This window comes from Maniola jurtina, chromosome 2 (assembly GCF_905333055.1).
Source record: "Maniola jurtina chromosome 2, ilManJurt1.1, whole genome shotgun sequence".
NCBI classification, from domain to species: domain Eukaryota; kingdom Metazoa; phylum Arthropoda; class Insecta; order Lepidoptera; family Nymphalidae; genus Maniola; species Maniola jurtina.
Window position 1 is genome coordinate 1,430,476 of NC_060030.1, and position 24,160 is coordinate 1,454,635.

The 24,160-nt window shown below is 37.8% G+C and overlaps 1 protein-coding gene across 2 annotated transcripts in view; it reads right to left on the minus strand.

Moving 5' to 3' along the window:
* Positions 1 to 24,160, minus strand: part of LOC123873443 (kinesin-like protein Klp10A) — a 65,825-nt gene that overhangs the window by 13,563 nt on the left and 28,102 nt on the right. Inside the window, exons 2-5 of one of the 2 annotated variants that reach the window (XM_045918291.1) lie at positions 22,101 to 22,291; positions 18,193 to 18,300; positions 13,058 to 13,094; positions 1,116 to 1,276 (exon numbers count right to left, since the gene is read on the minus strand). In XM_045918291.1, the coding sequence (XP_045774247.1) occupies positions 1,116 to 1,276; positions 13,058 to 13,094; positions 18,193 to 18,300; positions 22,101 to 22,291 (497 nt within the window). The remainder of the gene's footprint in view (positions 1 to 1,115; positions 1,277 to 13,057; positions 13,095 to 18,192; positions 18,301 to 22,100; positions 22,292 to 24,160) is intronic. The other variant, XM_045918296.1, reaches the window with a different exon arrangement.

The window sequence follows — 24,160 nt, forward strand, 5'->3', positions numbered from 1 at the left end:
ATAATGCTGAGCTGAAAACTTATGGCACATATATTGAGTCTGACGCTTTTATTTTCCGTGTGTTTAAGCATGATATGCTCAAAGGTGATATGCTAACAATAAAGGGACACTGGAGTGGTTGTACCAGCTATAATAACGTGTGGTAGAATTAATTAGGTTAGTAGGGAAGGGTACCAGGGTAGGATAAAAGGAAAGGAACCTCTTTGATGTTTTGCATCCGTCTCTGTCCATATTGTTGCTGCACCCCCTGTGTGACCGAGGCAGCGCTCGGGGTGCTCCCTGAGCGGGACCGGCCGCCGCCGGACGTGGGAGTTTGCTGAGAGGCATTAAACAAGAGGGTTTAGGAGATGTAAGCTTTGATCGGGTTTTCTGAGAAGATTCTACAAATGCATTTTTTTACTGCATCATCATTAGAGCGTTACAAAAGTTAGAATTTAATGAGATGAGAGCTTTTAACCATAAATGATTTTTCTATTAATTTTATACAAGATAAATAATATGAAAAAATATATATATTGTCATCCCACGCCATTTCCAAGAGAAACAAAATTCGTAAGGCCAGCCTGACATGGGCAGCTTCAAACAGTCAGGATTTACTGTACTGTACTGTATCAACGTGCGACTGCATAGCGATGTCTTCTATTTCCACCGCGCTCGAGCAGTTGCGACTGCTCCGGGCGGACAGCAGCAATTATAAATGGCAGGTTCAAGCTGTGGATCAATGACTGCTCGAGCTGGTCGTGTAAGGCCGGCTTAAGCTCGTTTTGTTGATGTAGGTTGGTATTATTGTCATATGAGAACTAATTTGCGTTTGTATGGAGAGCGCGCTAGGGTTACCGCAAGAAGTAAAGTGGTCGCTGACTTCGTCTGTGGTGGCGTTTGCTGGCGCGCGTGTTGTGACTTTTTGGAGTGTTTTTTTTTTTGTTAAAACTGACTGAAAAGCGCTCTAAGGGGGTGCCGTGCGTATGTCGGCGAGCGCCGGCACAGACGGGGTCCATACTTGCATAGTTTAGCTAACTTGTTACAAATAATTACAAACTTGACATTGGCTAATCATTGTAAAAGCCAGACGAGAGAAGAAGAAAAAAAAAAAAAAAAGTGGTCGGTCGTGTCACCTGTTGCGTGATGCGCGAGTTGGGCACGGGCTGCGGCTGCGGCGCGGGCGGCACGTTCTCGACGCCGCGCCGCCCCGTCGTGTCGCCGCCGTGCCCGTTGGTGTACGCCGCGCCCACGTTGGACGCCCGCGTCTGGTTGTTGCGGGTGACGCGCGTCGGCGCTGCAATCACAAACCAACTTTATTTTTCACTTCAAGTTCATCAAGCTTATTTTAAGTTTTAACACGCTCGAAAAATCTGCCAGTTAAAGTGATGGCAACTTTAAGCGGTTTATTACGCTTACAATCTGAGAAAGGACTCGCCGTCTTTGCTGTATGTGTTGTGAACTGTCCTGGCAAAAATAAGGTAAAACCAAATTATGGTACATTGTACCTATTTTTGACATGACAGTTGACACAGAGCAAACATGGCAAGTTTTTTCCTAGATTGTACGCATAATACAAGCGTTACATTGCGGGATTTCACCCATGTCTTGGAAATCCTCCAAGAAAGGCTGTTATCCTTCTAAATATTTGCGTTATGGTAAAGTTCTTAATGTGAAAATGCTGAAGTCTGGAAAATATTTCAATTGTTCTACTGTTCATAATTTTTCAAAAATATCACAATTCATCAAACTATGCCAAACCGATAACGTTGCTAATCTAAGATAACACAGTTTAGGTAATTAGGTATAATATATGAGTAAGTAGCCCAGTAGTAGCATAGACATAATAATATGCAAAATAATTCGATAGGCAAAAAAAACTGTGCAAAAATATCCAAAGAATCGTGCACAAAGACCCGGTAGCGTCTTATGTTTCGAATTTTGCTCCTAATCTACTGGTGTTTCGTCAGACAGGACATATTTCTTGAACTATAGCGGCAATGAACTTGACGCAACGAAAAGAAACACATACGCAAAATCTTTCTCAGTCAGTTTGTTCAAAAGTTAGCCAACCTCCACCTGTTTTCCAAACAGACCAAATAACAGACCAAGTCCAATCAAAACAGAGAAACTTAAAGGCATGCAAAATAATTTGATGAGAATAAACTGTGCAAAAAAGCGCTAAATAAAGTGCGATAAGACCCGATAGCGTCTTACGTGGCTTCGGCATTTGTTCCTCCTCCATTGGCGTTTTGTCAGGCGGGACATATTTCTCGAATGCCTCCAAAGCGGCAGTGCACTCTGCGGAATCGGCCACGCGCCGCCGGCAACGCAACCACGAGCAACACATTTGGCAGAATCAGTCTCTTGTTTGTTCAAAAAATTGGCCAGCCACTTTGGCAAGAGCGATAGCTCATTGTCATTCTCAAATAAGAAAACTTAATGGTCTCAGTCTTTATTTGGTCTAGATTTTTATCAATTGACAGTGTGCTTTGGCTGACGAATAGTTCGGAATGGCTGTAAGGCGCGTTGCGTCGGCGCAAGGCAATCCTGCGCCGACCGGCCTTATTAGGATCTCTTTCCGTACTCAAGGCAATGAACCGTGACGCGCACGAACCACGGTCGTGCGCCAAACTGCATACATACGAGTATATGTGGAACAATGCCCAAAAACGAACTGTACTGTACTGTATATGCCCTTGGGGAAACAAGACATTAAAACTAGTTTTTGTTTGTGAAATAACTGTGAGGAACTAAAATGGTATTGCCGAATTGTTGTAGCCAAATTCGGCTCACAAGAGCTTGAGGAAGAATGGACAAAAGTATCTGACTTCACTGTAATTGTTCGACATGTAATTACTGTAAATAATGCAAATTACACCCCTTTTTGAAATATGAGACAAAAACTAACTAGAAAACCAGCCGAAGAGAAGTATTAATGCTGTTTAAATATCGGTCAAGTGCGAATCGGACTCGCACACGAAGGGTTTCGTTCCATCATACAAAAAAAAAATAACACTATTTAATTTTTTCATTTTCACGACGGCCCTTTTAATTTTTATTATTTTTCGTTATAGCGGCAATAGAAGTGCACATTCTGTGATTTCAACTCTCTACCTATTACGTGAGGCTTAGTAATAGGGTCCCGTTTACGTTTCGGGTATGCAACCCTAAAAACATATGCACCGAATTGAAAACCTCCTTCTTTTAAACTATGATTGTTGATTATTATTTTTGCACAGCTACTGAAACAATTTGCGTTTTATGGAGGTATACGAACTCTCAAAAACAATTAGAAAAAAAAACAATACACAAAAGAAACACACAAGTGATGTCACCAATGGAGTCGAACAATTTGTATCAATTGTGTAAAGATCTTGATGAACGGCCGGCTAAAATTGGAGGCATAATGGGCGACCGTGTACCGTGTAGCGACATTAGGTTCCTTTTGTGGAAACGCATGAAAAATGTAGCAACTGACGAGTGACGTCAGATAGGCGCCGGTCGATAGCGAGCTTTGATGATTGATGGATGTCCTTAGAATTTTAAAAAGCTTTTTAGGGTTCCGTACCCGAAGGGAATCCTATTACTAAGACTCCATTGTCCGTCCGTCCGTCCGCGGGCTGCATCTCGTAAACCGTAATACAAATATACTTTTAAACTTTAAGTGCGTCTGGCAGGGGATTGCCACGACACTTGTCTGGCAGTGCATTACGTGATTTCTAATATTATTCAAAAGAAAATATAAAAAATTAGACTTTAACTTTGACGTAAGATTATTTACACCTTTATTACCCATTCTCTGCCAAAGCCACCATGACCCAATTTTTTTTAAAAGCTTTTATAAAATAACGAAGGTCTGCCACTCGGTGGCTCTCTCACTCTATGATTTATTCCAACAACATTCATAGTTCGGCAATGATATATCGAGGTGGTTCCCCCTACGAATAATGGTACGGTGACCTTCACTTTTGGCAATTTGGGCAACTTTATCCAAACTTACCAGCGTAACTTTACCTAATTGCCATCAATTCTATAGGTATTGATTTTTACAAATGGCTTCAAATGTAGTTAATTTTATTGATTCATTGACAACAGCTAGACTAAATGTTGGTAAATAATGTATGGAAAGTTTTACTTGGATGGATCAAAGAACTCTTTTAATCTTTTAACAGTATAATTCTGTAAAGTAAGCGCCAAAGCTTACCGGGATTTATTAAAGACACCCAAACAATTAAGATCAGTTTTTTTTTTACTGTAAACGAAACCATAATATATTGTAGAAATTGCAGAGTAATGTTAGCTACTTTTACCCTATTTTATTTTTGCAAGCAAAATAACTCAATCACGACTTCTCCATCGCAAGTCACTTAATAATAATATTTTCATAGCAAAGTTGATAGGTCTGTGAGGTTAATAAATTACCACAGCACTGCATAAATAGGCCGACCGACGCGGGCGTTCCCGCCTGCCTGGGTAACGCTAAAGGAAACGGGCAGGCTTCACAAGCGATAATACTTCACGTCCACTCGGACACTTTCAGGCACGACCGGCGTTTCAGACGTTGACTTTGCGCTTTCATTTTGCTAATAAGGCCATTTTATAAATGAAAATTTTCTAATGTATAACATTTAAATCTTACTAAATAAATATGTTCTACAACGTAGCTGTATCCACATACAGATACCTAATAGATGACATTACTCGAACACATGTGATGGGGTTTACACTTACAGTCATCACAATGTGCTGCGACGACACATTTTGACGACAAAATGTGGTTCGTCTGAATTAAACTATTTATTTTAATACAAATTAGTACCCTCCCACGTGTTGTGGTGTGGATGTGGTACGTGTGAAGTCTCCCTAACCTGGTGCAGCGCACATGACACGCTCCCTCGTACGAGTTCAAAGTTGAAGATGAAACCTGAACGAATGCTGCTAATTGCTTATTTCCTTCCGATCCGCTTGTCTCTCGTATACACTCCGGAAAAAGCCTCGGGGAAAATTCACCTACCGTCATTATGACAACACGGATCGTGCCGTGGGAACTGTCGGGTCATTAGCATGCGCCTACACATCTCCGCAATCCGCAAGTATCTTGAATCACACAGATCAACGTACTTATTCCGCGAGAGATTATCAAAAGTTTACTGTTTTGCGAAGTTTTTGATTGCATGTGGGATGTGGATGGCGGGTGGAAGTAGGCTAGGTAACGGCAAAATAAAAGTATTTTCTAGTTCGATATATCGGGACTTGAGCCACATGAGTAGATTAATCAACTTGTGACAATTACTGTCAATTTCGCACACCGCTCCACTATCGCAGGAAGATATTATTTTTTATTTTTTATTTTATTTTTTTAAAAGAATATTAGCCATTTGAATCATGACTAACATTCCCCTTTCCCCTCCAACTAAGCGTAAAGCTTGTGCTAGTAGTATTATTTTAAGATATTATTCAAAGAATAGTTTAAATATGAATTATACTTTGTATAAATTTTGCAAGCCTGATTATGTAAGTTGAAACATTTCTACTGGACAATGTGTAGATACTTAATAACATCTCATTGTAAAAAAAATTCTGCAATATAAAATCTTGAATCTTGAAACTATATTTATAGGTATACGCTATATACATAGGTAAGTATGGACAATATTCGGATGGATCTGAAATAATAGCATCATTATTAACAGAAGAAAGGCTCTAAGTTACTGGTCACAGTCTACGTAAATGAGGAAAATGACGCGAGAAATTAGGCACAATACACAAATGAGTAGGTAAGTAGTTAGGTACATACTCTAACTTTTCCCAAAATAACCAAACAGACATTTAAATCCATTAGCGAGCTTAATAGAAACAAACGCATTATCACTTCAAGAAAAAGCTTTTCAGATAAGAAATCCATCCCAGCCTTAGCCATTAATATGCAACACACGTACAAACCAATCCAATTCACACCAGAACCACACTCAAGGCAAAGCATTAAAATGAAATTGAACTTCAACACCATCTAAATACAGCCCACTATCCAATAGCCAATTCACTTTAGACTTACGGCCTACGGTCGCGCGCCGTTGCTGCATAGAGGATTTCTGATATAAGCCGGGCATTTTGAAGTTTTAAAATTTTGAATCTATGGTTGGGAGGGTTTAAAGGTCAGGTTCACTGCACCAATCAGTCTTGTTTCATTTTTAATCTGTTTCATAGTGTAGCAAGCATAAATTGGCTCGGCTATGCGCCATAATTCAAAGTTGTATAGCCACAAGAAATTGCATTTCATATCGAAAATCTTCTTCAATAATCAAACTTAATTTTTTAATCTACATTCTAAAAGCGGGTATCATATATGTATTTCGGTCATATATATATGTCTAAATACATGGCTAATACCTTTGCAGTAGCAGAATTCGATATTGAACAAAATGTGTAAAAAAGCTACCAAGCTTTTCTACACTGAGGGAGAAAAGGATAGTATTTTATATAGCTTTCTTGTGCCCAATTTTAGTCTAAACTTCACGAGGTCTAAATATATTGCTATCTCTTACATAATGCTCTCATCGGAAAAGGATAGCACTAGATCTAGAGCTGTCAATTTAATTTAAATACTGTGTACAATAGAATGACATTGTACAAGCGCCGATTCTGTTGTCTTTCTCTAAACTGAATTTAGAGTATCTGCATCTGCTAAAAAAAGATGGAGCATGAATTTTACATTTAAAGACTCTAAATTTTAGTGCACTCTACAAATTTAAACAATAGGCTCACAACTGGCAGCTAAAGTCACGAGGTATGACAGTTCTGAATTAAATTTGAAACTGTCAAACTGTCTCTGTCCTTTTCATATTACATTAGTAGAAGAGGACACGAATACTCTATTTAGTTACCAACAGAATCAGTACCAGTTTCAATGAACCTGCGCGAAAACTCAATCAGAGCGAACTATAAGTTTGACGCGACCCACCAATAAAAATACAGAATTATATTTTTATATAATTAACTTCGACTAATTTACTGCTAGTTCCTCAACCACCCACGGCCTTATATACTTGCTACACTAAATATTGGAATATTAGTTTTTATTGACTGTTTGTAACCTCCGTGCCAGGCTGCGTTATGGTACGCGGCCGGCCGCGCACTGCCCGCGCTCCAAGCCAGCCCACACTTATACAGCCTATAACAGTTATAGCAGACAATGCTGACCGCCCCATGGAATATTCAAGTTCCCAACCCCCGACAACACGCCATATATAATGGTGTTTTAATGATAATTGAAATGTCCACATGCAATCATATTGCGCTAGTGAGGAAGCATGCTATACCTGATACCAGTATATGATGTAGAGAATCACTACCCCCATTATAAATGTGAAAGTATGTTTGTATGTTGGTTTGTCCTTCAATCACGTCGCATTGTAACTGCATTAGTTTATGATTATTTTATTATACTTAAATTATTATACTTAAATTGGAGCAAGGAATCTACGTGGTTTTTTGTATGGGAACAGTTAAAGACCTGGAGAATGACAGGCTACTTTTTCCCCAGAAAATTAAAGAGTTCCCAGGGGATTTTTCAAAACCTAAATCCACGCGGGCGAAGTCGCTGGCATCAGCTCGTATGTTATATTCTGCTAAACATTTCTACAATCATTCTTGGTATGATAATCGTGAGCGTTATCAAGGTTGCTCGCACACCTTGGTTCCGTACCATCGTACTACAAGAAATAACATTTTTTTCTGTGATGTAACCATAAATTCACGGTTTTCGGATTTCCCTTTACTTCAATTAAAAATTACTACAATGCCAACTTTCATATTTCTAGGTCAACGGGAAGTCTCCTGTAGATTTTGAGATTTTGATCCGCATGACGGGTCTTGACAGACACGGCAGACACGACAGACTGACAACGAAGTGATCCTATAGGGGTTCCTTTTTTTCTCTGGAGATACGGAACCCTAAAAATGCCACGAGACAGGTTGACTTCCTCATATTGTTTTTGCATCATTTCACGTCCGCCCGGCCGCCGCATCCTGCGGGTCACGGTCGGTCGTTATGTATAATGCAATCTTGACATTGTGCCGCTCTGAAGGCCGCTAATGTGTGTTTGGCAATATAACTAACGTATGAGGCACAGATTTCGAAGTTATCTGTAGCGGAGTTATAGGCGCTAGTTGGGCGAATTAGAGCTAATGAGACACCGATTGGCACTGGTACTGGTATATTATAGTTCTTCAGAAATAATCCATAGGTACTAAGAGGTGTTACAAACTTTTATAATATTATAGACTTCGTAAGCGTGGATTTATGTATTCGAAAAATCCCGTGGGAACTTTAAAACCTAAACCCAAGCGAGCATCATATAGTATGACATATACAGTGCACCGAAAGCAATAGAAACAGTACGAAGATTGCAATGTAGGGCAAAGAACCGTTGCCAAATATAAAGTTACGCAACCGATAACTGACGATAGAGTTAGAGTAATGCGGTAGGGAATGTTTTAATGCACGCAATCGTCGTAGGTATGTACAATTGTTTGATATACGCCCACTGAGCTGGTATCTTGTAGGAAACTCTACGCGTCGCGTGGATCCAGCGCGGTGGCTTCCTGAGTGAGACTCGTCTATGTACCTAATAGGAGGTCTGCCAACGGCCAACGCTGTGCATTCCGAATCTTATGTAAAACGTGTAAAAAGGGCCACTACATGGCATTGCATACTGAATCCTGATCGCGAACAAATCGTTGATTTTGAGCCCAACCTTACAAATTCCAAACCGTTACTTGTTTCCGTTTCGGAAGTCTGCCGAAAGATTTGAAAACCCACCGCATTAATATCCCAAGAAAACTCCTACCATTAAGTGATTAATGGAAAAGGTTACGCTCACGTCACGACCCCCAGGAATAATACGCAAAGAGAGTTTAGTTGTCTGACCGGCTAAAGAGGGTTAATGAAAACGTTAGAGTGAACTATAAAAGTACGCCATGTTATGTCTACTGTCCAATTACAATATCTATGCTACTACCGTTTACGGTCATGTTTTGGACACAGCCACTAGTTTAATAATAAAACAGTACATGTTTGATTAGCGCATGTTGTCCGGATAGCATCACCAGTTGTTAAATCAAATTTTTTGGGATATTCTAAATACCTAGTTGAAATTTCATCAGGCAAAGTCTTGTCGCCAAGCGTTCTTAGCATTCCGCCATTATCATGTAATCCACCTAATCAAGTTGGAAACTAAAACCCGACTACGATCGGGTTAGTAAACGCTGAAATATTATAGTAAAAGGTTTTATGTTGCTCGGTATATTTTAATGTTGTAGTACATTTATATTCATAAACTCACAATTTTCTCCTCTTTCATTAGACACCCCCACTCGATACAATAGCAAAAAAAATTTCTGGACTTATTATGGACCTTTAATTATTATGGACTGGATTATGGACCTTTACAACGAATCAATTAACATTTCATTCATCAAAATCGGCCCTACTGGCGCTTAATTAGGCGATACTGTGAAACACACAGAATCTGGATACAAACATACATAGATAGAATGCTAAAACTATAACCCTTCCTTTTGGCTTTGCCGCGGTCGGGTAAAAAACATTCTTATAACAGAATAAACGCTCGGGGCAATCCAAGAAAATTCGGACACAATATGGTGACCCTAGTCGCAGGTGACACGATTGCTGGATCATTGCCCCCTGGCCGTCCGTCTATCTTTAGTATATTACTCACTTCCTCATTTTTGTAAATTATATGACCACTATAAAAATTGATCATTCCAATCATTTCATATTCAGTTGTGACTTGTAGCACGCGTCCATTAAGAACCGATTACCCATCAGCTATCGCCCACAACCTAAGCTATCCAGTTTTCAACTATCTATAAAGAGTTTGAAGTTACTTTTAGCCGCAACAGACAAAAAACAGGGAGAAACTAAGGTTGAAATCTATAGAGCGGCCTTTGCTTAGACTTAACTTTCAGTTATTGAGACAGATTTAAGCCAGCAAATATGCGTTCTATAGTTATCAGCCTTAGCTCTGTGGAATCGATTCACGGATCGCAATCCTCAAAATAAAAGCCAGGCGCCAGGAGATATTCTCTTATACTCCAAAAAAATTACACAATAATCTGATTTTTCCAGGTTTGGCTGCTTGCAAACAAACCTAAGCCTGGAAACCCTTCTTGTTTATGTTAATCATCGTCATGGTCAACCCATCGCCGGCCCCACTACTGAGAACGTGTCTCTTCTCAGAATAACAAGGAAAGTTCATATTAGACAGTACTAATCCCTCACCCGGGCATCTCGTTTTTTACGTCACATGCTCAAGGTAAAATGTCAGAACTTTTTAATAGAAATTAGAGTTTTTATCAGGACTTTTCAATTTTACATCTGGTAGCTGAAGCCTACACTGCACCGTTCTCATAAAAATGTCTAGTACCGGACCACTGTTTATCACCGGCGGTCATTCATATGCTAGGCTATCTGTCCAATTGTTCACTCATGTTTACTAAACAAACGAACCACACGTGCGAATTACGCGAATTATTCCAACACACGTCCATCTGCTTCTGTCTCTATCAGACACTAAACATTTAACAGAGATAGCGTGATAAAGGTTCCGTATCAGGTTTCCATGAGTGGAAATATCGCGTGACGGAAAAGACAAGCCAAGAACCTCTCGACCTATATTTTTAAACTGGGTACAAGTGCTCGACTTTGATTGCAGGGCAATCAGTGTAGATATATCGAAGTCTTCACAGCGTATGTCAATATTTATAAGTGATGCCGGTGATGCCGTGTTGGTCAGAAATTTTGGATTGTCACCAAGAGACCACGGGGTACAATCCTGTCAGAAACCTCACCATCATCATCAACATCAACTCATCGTCAGTCCACTACGGAGCACGGAGCTCCTCTCAGAATGACAGAAAACAGACAAAAACCTTTTAAAAAATGTGGGAAAACAAAAATCATCAATTATAAAAAAAAAACATCGAACTGAAAAACATTCATAGGCTGAGGCTGAGGATGGTATATGGTTAAACATAGTTACCCGAACTCCGTAATTCGATAAGTGAAAGAACTTAGTCATAGTCATTTATGATATATTTACATAAGGTGAAGTAGAACTAGTGCTAAAAGATGCAGCCTTTCAGCGAAAGGACTTAGGAGGTAGTAGAACTAATATTAAATGATGTTCAGTGCACCCTTCAAGCGAAAGAACTTAGAGTGTAAAGAATTTGTACTAAAGTATGTTTAGTGCACCCTATAAGCGAAAGAAATTAGAGTGCAGTAGAAGTGTAGAGAAAGAATGGTCATTGCTTAGTGCATACTTTAGTCTAATGTTTAGTACTAAAGTGGATAAAGCATTGTTCTCCTTCCGTGCCTCGAAAAGCTCATTGTATAATCCTATTTTACTTACTGAATCATCTGTCAAATTTCGTGTACGTTTAGTTAAATATAGGAAATTCTGAACAAAGAAACAAGACAGTGAGATCACCAAACTAACGGTCTAACTTGTCTCGTTTCTACGCTTATAAGGTTACACCATTGTGTGCTACACTTTGTTTTAGAGGTATTTTACTTATGAATCGTTTTCTACATACATATTTAAAACATATTTCTTCAGCCACACAACTAACTATTAAGCCAATTTTTAGGATTCCGTATCCCCAGAGGAAAAAAGGAACCCTTATAGGATCACATCGTTGTGTCTGTCTGTCTGTCGTAACTGTCAAGACCTGTCAAGAGAATCAAAACCTATAGGGTACTTTCCGTTGACCTAGAATTATGAAATTTGGCAAGTAAAGTGTCTTATGGCAGAAGTAAAATTAAAAATCCGAAAAGCGAATTTGTGGTTACATCACAAAAAAAATGTATTATTTCTTGTACGATGGTAAAGAACCCATCGTGTGCGAGTCCAACTCGAACTTGACCGTTTTTGAATCCTCATTAGCTCAACGGTTCATCAGTTCGTATCTCACCTATCTGACTATTGTCGTTCTTGTCTAGACTTGTCCACTTGGTGGTCTACTGGACGGATCGGGGTGAAATTAGGCATGCAGATAGCTATTATGACTCAGACATCCCTAAAAAAGGATTTTTGAAAATTCAACCCCAAAAGGGGCAAAATAGAGGTTCAAAATTTGTGTAGTCCACGTGGACGAAGAATTAATTTATCGCAAGATATTAAGTTTTCAGTAGGTATAGAGTAACGTCACATTTTAAAATATCTCTTTCCTAAGACACTAACTAATGGATGCAGCATGAATCAGTGAATCGCTGGCAATTTAAAACATCTAGCAATAATAACTGTAGCAGTAAATGTTATTAATAGTGTTGCAGCGCGCGTCACTACTCAAATATCTTTCTAGTGACATTCTTATTTTTCAAGAAACTTTCTTTTCCTGAACAGTTTTACGTTTTTGTAGATGTCTATAATATGTTCCGAAGTAATCAAATAACGGCTGACTACTGGAATATTAAATTATCAGGCATACCATACCTTAAATAATAAGTAGGTACTTAACAGGGCTCTCTCCGTCACTTACTCCATACAATCGTAGTACCAATTTCATTTGAATATTAAGCAAAGTCCATGAAATTTTGCAGACATATTCTAGAAACTAATATCTGTGCCTGTGGTGTTTTAGATTTTTCTAAAAATATGTAGTTTTAAAATTACAGAGACTCAAAGATTTGTATGTGAATTTTTAAGACCGCGTAACTTAGAAACCGAATATTTTAACAGAAATCTGGAAAATCACAGGCATAGATATCAGTTTCTAGAATATGTCTGCAAAATTTCATGAACTTTGGTTGCTTAATATTCAAATGAAATTGGAACTACGTTTGTATGGAGCGAGTGACGGAGAGACCCCTCTTAATGATATTACAACAATTACCTAATATGCGCTTTGACACTAAGCAATTCAATATTAAACCGAAAGATCTGTAGGAAATAGTCATTAACTTGAAACCCCATGTTTTCCTTAACTTCAGCATTTACACAATTTCATTAAATATTACTTTAGCACTAAGATTTAACTTTATCTATGAACTCACCTTTTGTAGCAACCGGGATAGACTGTCGTGTCATGTCCTAAAACAGAAAACAAAACAGTAAATAATAAATCAAAGAATTTACACTAAGCACACCGACACTAATAACTAGAAGCTTCAGAGATTTGGATAATAATATTTACAAAAACAAAAGAAAAAAAGCCTTTCCCAAAAAAGTACCGTTGCTCGCATATCAAATGGCGACCCGCATTGAACTATATCTTATCCACTTACAGGAGTTAGTATAGCGCTCTCTCTGTTACGTAATCCTATACAAATGATAGAGACAAAAATCTCAATGGGCGCTAACCATTTTGAGACACCAACCAATCAAAAACGAAATTATGTTTTCTAATTGAATTTTCGTATGTTTTTTGAAAACATTTTCGAATTGAATTTCAAATGTTTTTGAAAACATGCTTGTGATTGGTTAGTGACTCCAAATGGTTAACGCCCATTGAGATTTTGTCTCTATCACTTGTATGGGATTACGTAACAGAGAGAACCGTACACTAACTTCTATCAGCAAATAGAGTATAAATAGGTACCTATAGAAGGGATATTTCAAACAAAAATCGAGTGCTATGAAGCTGTCAAAATTAGTATGATACAGGACATTAAGTTACATTAAGAACATTTAACCAAAACGAGTTGTAGCCCACAAAAATTTTTGTTCGGAATGACCCGTCCCCTATACTACATAGGGGTTGAGACGCATAACCCGCCAGGGTCTCAAATCTGAAAATGCGTGTGAAAGATTCAAAAGAAATACTGATGACACCAGTAGAGCCCGGCGATGAATAATTACCAACACAGTAGATTTTTGAAGCCATAAAAATGACATCGTCGATTTCATCCCGAAATCTGCTAGATCTAATCACGACAATAGTCATATGTGCCTAAATTTTCGTCGTGGCTACATCTAGCAAATTTTTAGATCAAATCCACGATGTCACTTATTCGCCTTCTAAATCTACTGTGTGCTATTCATATATTTTTACGAAGCGCTCTACGCTGACGTCACTCGCATTTTCAGTACAAAAATTACACCTTCTCGGTCTGGTAGCTCTTGCCGACCGCGTGCAATCTCCGAAGTATCCAATAGCAAATAATAATGGCGGTGCTATTAAAAATACCATAATGGAAGATTATGCCAGATACTTTAATTCAACATGTATGTACATAAAACTGCATAACCCGCATAGTTAACTGAAATAAAAATAAATTATAGAAAGAAAGCGTCTAACTTGCATGCGGGTTTATGGATTTTTAAGCCTTTAAAGAACGCTCGTAAAACTAAAATCTATTAATGACAACGCATATTTAGCTTTCTATCTTTCTAAACGTTAACTAGTAGCTGAAAATACTCTTACTTATATTCCAAAAATTATAGAAATATAATCAATACATGGAGGTCGAACTAAAGTAGAATTTACTAAAGAATGATCCTATTTAATTATACAACAAATTATTATTAGCACCTAATTAAAAACCTGAAATGGGATCGTATGGGTCAGAAAAACGGAGACAACCATAGAATTCTCATAATGAAAGTACATATCCGTCAGATAATAAGAGTCAACTGCTTAAAGCAGACTACAAAAAATGTGTCGGTACAGAACACAAAATATTCTTTAATCCAATATGTAACCTGTGTTTACTATATACATATAATACAAGCAGACCCGTCTCGGCATTGCTGTGGTGGAATTTCAGGCCCCACGGTCTAGGTACGTTATAAAGAAAACTTACATGCAATGCTCAACTATCTAGAGTCTTGACCTAGCGTATTACACTTTACGTTGATATTTCAGCCAGTTTATTGTTTTGACTAACATAGTCAGTTTATATACGTAAAGAAGACAATGATACATGTTGTTCCTGAACGTCTTGTATATTGTTTTGATATTTCACTCAGCCATTAGTGTATTGATTGCAGCGCCGTCGGATCTGGGGCAATAGGCGCGAGGTGCAGGCGATTTCCTTATTCACCAACATTTGCCATTTCCTTTACGTAACGGTTTCGCACTACGTGGAAGTGTGCCTACTGGGATTGGGTTTTACGATCGCTCTGTCCTACGAATATTATTGTAAATTGAACAATTGAAAAGAGCAACCGCCGAGTTTCTTGCTGGTTCTTCTCGGTAGGAACGGCATTCCGAACCAGTGGTTATTATTATTATTTGACGATTCAAAAGCACTTGTAAAAGTTTATTTGAATAAAAATCTATTCTATTCTATTTTATTCTATTCTGACAATATTATATTTCTAAGATATTACAATCAGATAACATACGAGTATTGAACTCGACTTGAATGAAAGTATTAGAGTAGATACTTGACGAAGTTTATCAACAAAATCAAAGTTTTTATTGAAGAAGAAAAGTCCGTACAAAATTTGTGTTCTATGAAGCTTACTTAATATGACACTGACCTTCAAGTTATAAGCAAAAGCGATTTGCAGCAAGTAAAAAAGTTTTATTTTGGAAGGAAGGCTTTTTTTGGGAGGATGTCTATATAAACCTAATACCAGTAGTTTTTATAAAAATAAAGATTGCATTGACAATCATAATAGAAATTCGTAATACAGATTTTTCCCATGATGCCTGATAATCTTGGACTCGATGAAAGGATAGGTAAAGAATTTGCAAGGGTAGTGAAGAAAAAGAAATGTCTTCTCAGAATAATAACAAAAATCGTTTTAATTTGTTTTCTGTTGCGGACAGGGGTTACAAATTGCTGTAATTTTAGAAACAAAAGTGATCGTGAACCCGCTCTTTATAAAGGAACTAATATTCCGTGTGTAAACGTAAAACGAAAAGTACTCTTTATTGTTCAGTTTCAGGAGTAATCCGAATGCCGTGCACCCTAAATTGCATTTTGGGCTATTTGCACGATCGTTCTTCCTTGTCAATTATTGCGATATTATCAAAAATTTGAAATTAAAAAGTAAAAATTTCAATACCTACGTTACAAAATGGATCATCAAAATTTCCGTGTCTAAAATTGGGTTTGGAGTTTGGACTCAATGGCCCCCCAACTTTTGATGGAAGACAATATACTGGACAGTTTCTTACGAACATCATACAAAACAAATTAAAAAACAAAAAGTGGTCTCGCCGCGAGGTCGACAGACCGTTCGGAAACAATCATCACCTTACAGGTATTCCTTTTGCTACAAGTTGAATAGCCAACGTTACGAATGACTCATAAAGGAGAGTATACTTATTTATTTTCATCTCTACCACTAACGAGTTTAGGTCCACCGATGTTATGTTGGTATAGCATTGCAGCTCGTTTAAACAAGGTCGATACTTCATTATCATAACCAGTTAATGAATTATTTTTCCTGACATATTCATTCATTTCACTATTAATTATTTAATTGTTTCCATTGTCGCATCACAATCAAAGGTCATTTGAATTATTAGATTATTCTCGTTTAGATTTACCAATATTACCTAGGTAATATCTACCTAATAACCATAATAATTTCGCTAATTTTGCTAGCTAAAAGTGCAATTTTTTTCCGCAGGGAACATTACGAAAGGGATGACACTAAATTTAAATCTGTCAATTTAGTATAGAAACGTGTACAACACAATTAGTCTTATTATAAGACAACAGGACAGTACCATACATTTTATTCTTTACAATTAGACATCTGTAATTTTTATTTCTCAACAACATAGATGTTTTGAAACACCATCAATTCATTTTTTATTATGGTATATGTCAAAGTTGATAAAGATAACTCAAATAATTCTTATACATATACTGCATTAAGGAAGGTGCATTTTCAAATTAGTCGATTAGAAGATGTATATGGGATGATGATTCAACACATTACAAACACTTCGATGATATCACTGTTGACACAAATTCCATTCGAAATTAAACGTAATGAACAATACTATCATCTCAACTTCAGCGACTGCAGATTTTCAGTTAATTTATCTACTTCATATTAATTAGCTCGGTGTGGTTATCTGTCAATTTGTATGGCGAATAAAATCTACAAAAGCGAAGAGTAGGTTCACGGCTCTCCATGCACGTGTTTTTGTTCTCATTTAAATATTAACCAATTGCATTCAATAACATTTTGTAGACACGTTCTAAAACCTAATAATATCCGTATCTGTTGTTTGCCAGATTTCAGTAACAATATTTAATTTTAAAGTTAAACGTATTCAGAGATATACTCTACTAGGTAAATACTCTTAAAATGAACTTTTACATCAGGCGCATATTGCCTGCCATACTTTAGAGGCCATAGCGGATAGCAAAAGCTAAAGATGTTATGCTATGGCAGCTATGAAATGCTCAAATGCTTCCGAACTCCCGATCCATCCCCGAGACTCGATGGAAGCTGTGAAAAACAGATGTTCAACGACTGTAGAGAAGAGTCGCTGAGGCGATAATAGATTCAGGCGCTTTTCGCATTTACATGATCTTAAATCTACAAAAAAATATCCAATTTTCAAAGCCGAAAACTTACACTAAAGTTTCAGTTAGAAAATAAGTGAAATCTAACAAGTGTGTTTTACGTGATCTAGTAAAAAAATCTATAATACATAACGCAACAGACCGATTGGTCGCGGTTTCGTCACACTGCTCCAAATTGGATATTAAAAAAACTAATACGGATTGAACAAAAAGTTTGTTTACGCATTAGCGTAACGAAACACGACCAAACAGTAACACCATAAAAAAGCCGTTCGTGTGCAAATCATAGATCGTGAGCAACGTAATTGAAAAAGTGTAGAGATATATATATTTAAAAAAACTAACCACCTAGTTCTTAAAAAACTAAATACTTCTATAAACCTTAATATCAATTTACAATAATAGGAACTGTATTAAACGAGGCCAGTTTTATCAGAAATGCTTTGATTTACAAATCTTTTTGTAAGTTTGATTAATCAGGTCGATAATTTCGATACCTTTTATCATAGATTTTTGACCGTTTTTATTTTAAGGCGTGTGCGTTTTAGCCCATAAAGGTTTACAGAATGATTTAATTTTTTAACAATAGTAGAGCTAAAAATGAAAAGAATTTGAGCGCGTGGCGAGGCCTCCGCTCCATGCGGTGTCCAAAGTGCGAATGATCATAAATCATACATGTGCGTGAGGTATACCGATCTCGAGTTGCGCACGGGCAGCGTGTGCCCCGAGTCGCCGGTGGTCTCGCACTCGACGCCGTCGCGCAGGAACCCGCCGTCGTCGGACGAGGAGCCCGACGGTTCCTTCGCAGCCATCACAAACAATCACGTGCCATTCACAGACCACAAATAACTTACCGTAAGATCATACCAGGGACATGTCGCTTCACAAAATTAAAGCAAGATGGAGGATATACGTTCAGTTTTGCATCAGTTCAAGCCTTTATTGGTGTCAGAATACATTGGATTGAACCTGTAAGGCGTTGACCAATATAAGCCGAACTTTGGCCTAACTTTTATCTCAGAATTTTGTCCCACAGCAGACTGACGCTGGAATGAAGGTACGTTAAGCCAATCTTATGCCAATCCGGCGTCAGCAACATCGTTAATAAGATCATGGCTTGAAATTATGCTAAAACGAGCGTTGTAACCTCTGCCTAACAGGATTACGACACGACACAAAATTATTTAAAAAAAAAGTTCCTAGTATGATCTTACACTTACTGGACATTCCGCCGTATCAGACCTGTCAGATCCCATTAAATCAGTGGTAAACCTAATTCTCTATTGCTCTAGTTCGCGTGGAAAGTGAAACTAACACGGGCATGTGTGGAAAATCAATGCGAGCCGGTGTCCGCGGCATGCGTCGGCGGAGCCATACAAGTTGGAAGGTCGTCCGTAACTAATACATCGATCATCGTCACGTCGAACGCAGTCTAGTTTACACGCACCCCATTATCTATCGACGCGGTTGAATACACATTGCTTTTTGGAGTTACTTCGGTTGTACACAAATCCTAAGCTTTGATAGGATTTAAAGCATTACAATCCTTTTAAAAAAATCGAAGTTTTGATGGATGTTTTGTCGACGGACTGGTAGGAGAGTCAGGCCTCGTCAACTTTGATATAACATAATTACGCGAATTAGATGGGTTCAAAAGCTCGAAGCGATAATCGAGTAACTAAGATTAATAAAAATAAGGAAAAACTAAGAAGGAAGAGGATATGAAGAAGAAGAAGCTCATGCTTCAAGCGACAAATAGTCTGATGGGAAGGTGGTATGATTTTTATACTACTGTCATTTTAGTTCAGTTTATAATTTGTTTACAACCGAATTAGCAGCATTAGGTATAAGAACGCCAGTATCTTGTATATTGCTCGTTTTCGAAGTAATAACCGCGACGGTACATGAGTAGCATTTTCAATGGTGTGCTAAGCGAATGTTGTCATGGTAACCGTGCACTATCTTAAACAAAAACTGATCAAGCTACGATCACTACGTGCGTATTGCAAATGATCACCTGCCAACTGATGATGTATGGAAACATTTCTACATTTTACGTTGGATGGTGGTGTGACACTGATTAGTTTATCCCACTTCTGCACTGAGATTCACTAATTCATCACCTTTGAACTAAGTCTTTTCTGCAGACGTTTTTGAAATCATATTGGAGATTTGCGAGATATTGGTGACACAAGTAAAGCACGCCCACGTCATGAGCTAGGACATTCGCCTTTCGCGGATCGGTTTTTTCAACTGTGATGTCTATTAGCAACGTGGTTCACGACCCCAACAATGAGAGTTATCGCTGCTTGGTACCGTATAAAATTCTCCGCTAATCGATATGGGGTTCCCATTCAATTTGCTTGCGAAAACGTGCCACTGCGGCTGATGAGTAATATTGAGACAATGCAATGACCTGAAATTGTATCTGAACTTTTTTCTTTTACTCCAATAGAAACGTTCGCCAATAATTCTCAACGAAGGCACCATATTCGAAAACCGCTTTTGTCTAACGTTTTGTGCCTAATTTATTTTGGTCACAAAAATATGAATGCAACATGCGTGCATATTTCAAGCACATGCTAAAAATGTTAATGATTTAATGACGAATGCGATTTATTACGTAATTTGTGCATGAGTAAATGCTTCACATAGAAAGGGACTTGACTTTTACAAAAACGGCTTCTCAGGTGTCCTATATTAATTTCTTGATTGACTGATACGAAATGCAGTTGATGATGAAAATGTGAATACACCGCGCGAGCATTTTCCAACACATGTTAAGAATGTTGCTGTTCAAAATATGACTAATAAAATAAAATTACGTAATTTGTGCATACAAAGTTGTGAGTTTTTTTTGCCAAACGCTCCCAAATGTCCACTCACTGTGAGTGGATAGAGTCGACAATCATTTCCGCAAGTGAATTGGCAAATTGTCTCACCAACAGAAGCGAGAGTGATGTGTCCATTGACCCGATTGAAATAGATTAGTCGTTTCACTTCTTGACGTGTAACTATAGTTATATTTAGGACTCGTAAGTATAGGTACCTACATATATTTAATTTTTTCGAGTTCAGTTCTTTAAATGCCAATTTTATATGTCAATACTCAATAGTTTAAGTTCTTTGAACCCTGATTTGTAGGTCAAAAGTAGTAAGATCTTTTTCTGAACGTTCTTTGCTGAAAACGTACACAAAATACCAAAACAGAAAGACTACATATTTTCTATTCTTGTCTATTTAATTTTGTATTGTTACTTTTGAACAATGGTATTCGTATTCATTGAAGCTATTATTTGAATTCAGTGCACCTGGTGAACGTAATCATATTATGTTCTGTCTCTTTTAATAGGGAAAGTAGATATTGAAACTGGCCTGCTCAAATGTTTCTGTCCAATCAGATAAGTAACTGGGTAATTCAAATAAACGGTTGATAAAACACAGAAATGCTTCCAAATCAGCCGATTGACAAGAGCGTTAATGGAGTCTCAAAAATACATCCTGAACATAATAAGAGCCCGGTAGTTAACGTTACATATTGTATTGAATCTATTTCTAGACTAACCATTCTAATGTTTTTCATAATAACTGCGAAGGCTACGGAACATAAAACAAATATTACACAAAAGTAAATTAGGTACATGACCTGAAATCAAATCTACAATATTTAAGTATTATATGTAGTTACGTCTGACTCATAATATTTATTTACATACAATGATTCGCATTGATAACTATTTTTAGAATTATTTGTAGTTTACTTAAATCATTAATCAATTATTATAACAATCTTCCTGAAACATTGATATTGATTGATTGATTGAACCATTTCGATTTTTTGAAAATCTCCGTGTGAGCAACTTATTCCTACCGAGATCAGAAGAGGCACCGTTTTTGAACTAATTTAAACAAAACGAAAACCGAAAACAAAAACTTTTGGATGCAAAGCATCAAAAACTTTATGGCCGAAAATATTGCAATAACTCTATGTCATAAAGAATTTTGAGTCTATTTCCCGATGGACCCATACTAATATTTTCCACTCTGACAAAAACAATCGCGTTAGGACTAAATTTTAGTCGATGAGGCGCAACTAGATTCAGGCGGCGTGTGGAAGTCCCTACAAGAGACCTATGGTCCAGCAGTGGAGTCTATATTTTGATAATGATGATGAGGCGCAACTTATAAAAAAATTGCTTTTAACGGCGAGGAAATCCGTTGTATTTGCCAGCGCGATTGGTTCAACATTGATGTTTTTTGTGTAATCCATTATCGATGCCCTGAGTAGGTACTAGTCCGAGCTCTGGCTGAGGTCTAGCTCTAGGGGCTAGCTGTCCCGCCTCCATCAAGCGGAATATGCTTTTCTTAATGGGAGTCTACGTAAGAGAGACGACATGCAAAATTTTATGTTTTAGGCCCAGCGCATTTAGCTGCTGTGTATATCATGTGTTAGTCTTCTGCTTTTATAAAGACAGATATTACTAAACTCTAGGATATTAAGGCCGCCAAATGTATAATACCCGATGGTGCTTCTAGTGTTCTCTGTACTGATTTATGGTTTGTATGACTAGTAAGAGTATATTACTTCATTAATACATACCCTGGCCAGTCTGTTGGGCATGGGCTGCAGGTGCGGCGTCTGCTGCCTCGTGCCGATGAGCTCGGGGTTGAGCGCGAGGATGGAGTCGATCTCCACCTCCTTGCCCTTGGTCTCCCCGCGCTCGTACCATTCCACCGTCACCGACCGCGACTCCTGGTTTACGCCCGACACTATGGCTGAGTGGATCCGTCCTGGAACAAAATATAACGACATTTAGACCATGATCCAATCTTGAAGTTCAAATCATTTATTCAAAATAGGTAACATTGTACTCTTTTTGATGGTCAGAATTTTTAGATTTGTAAGATGATATAGAGATGATAACTAATTACGTAAACTTAAAACTAAAGCTACGAGGGTTCCAAACGCACCCAGGTCTGAAAAAAGCCTAAATAATAGCAAACTTCAAAATGATCATTCTAACTTGTCTCAAATCTGATTGGAGGCTTCGTACTATCTCATCCTTATGAAAGAGACTGGAAGTTCTATTTAATATAAAATCGTGACTCGATGTACATGGGTCTGTAATCTGTAACAAAACTGCTGCAACGTGTTTTCTCCTTCAAAGCTGAAGATTGGCTTGTAACATTTTGGTGTAATGTATCGAGTTTTCTAACTCAAACCGAAGACTGACTGATTGAGGAATACAACGCAAAAATGAACCTGTACTAAGTAGGTATTCATGTATTTTGAAATATCGAAAAACAATGCTCCTTGTTGAAGTGCAAAATATGAATATATCCATAAATGGGGACCGCAAGGGTTAAGACTAGACGCATTAACTTTAAGTGTGGGGATGTGAAAGGTTATGGCGGCAATTTACAGGTACAATGGGGCTCTGAATGTTCAGACGGCACTGAGATTTAACGACCCCCAGCTACTTTCAAGTAACTTTGGTGCCATTAGCGAAAAACACCTGTCTGTTTCGGTGAAACAGACATGAGGAGTTCTATTGGTTCAAATTGATTTCTCCTCTATAAGTTATTGTAAACTAGATTAATTCGATTCAGGTTTTTAAAATCAATCCCGTGGCAACTCTTCAATTTTCCGGGACAAATGAAGCCCATTATGACCGTTCCCAGGTTAAAAGATATCTCTGTATTCGATTTCGTAAAAATTGGTTTAACGGATGAATCTTGATAATGTAACAGACAGACACACTTTTCCATTTTTAACCCCCGACCCAAAAAGTGGGGTGTTATAAGTTTGACGTTGTATCTGTGTATCTATCTGTGGCATCGTAGCTCCTAAACTAATGAACCGATTTTAATTTAGTTTTTTTTTTTTTTGTTTGAAAGGTGGCTTGATCGAGAGTGTTCTTAGCTATAATCCAAGAAAATCGGTTCAGCCGTTAGAAAGTTATCAGCTCTTTTCTAGTTACTGTAATCTTCACTTCTTGGGGGTGTTATAAATTTTTAATTTACACTTGTATAATAAAAATTTGAATTAAAATCTTTGCCTGTGTATTTCATTGAGTCAGCTGAATGAGTTGATCATGCAAAAAAAAACCAATACCACCTATTCAGATAAAACTATGATAGATGCCCAGATTCTTCTACAAGTTAGTTTTCAAACAAATGAATTAAAATCGTGCACTAAGTTACCTATCTGATGCAATCATCGGCATCGCACAAAATGACCTACATACGAGATGCACTAGATTAATTGCCCGTTCGCAAGGTGCATAATAATATTGCAAGGCATCTTAGAGTTGTGGTGTAACGCAAAACGTTACATAATTAGGCAGCGAACCGAAAGAATTAAACCATTTCTCAGTAATTAGAAATTAGTGAATTAATCGGTTTGTTTTATCACTACCGACCAACCGATTTCGATTTTTGACGATCTCACTGGCGCAGTGGTGAAAGGTATGGTCTCATAAGTGGAGGTCCCGGGTTTGTTTTGGCAGGGGCACATTGCGAATTTATAATTTCTACATTATGAAAGCCTCTTACCATATCAGACCAGAAGGTTTGATATTCTGGGAGGCTTCGGCCATGGCTAGTTACTACCCTACCAGCAAAGCTGTGCCGCCAAGAGATTTAGCGTTCCCTAAAGAG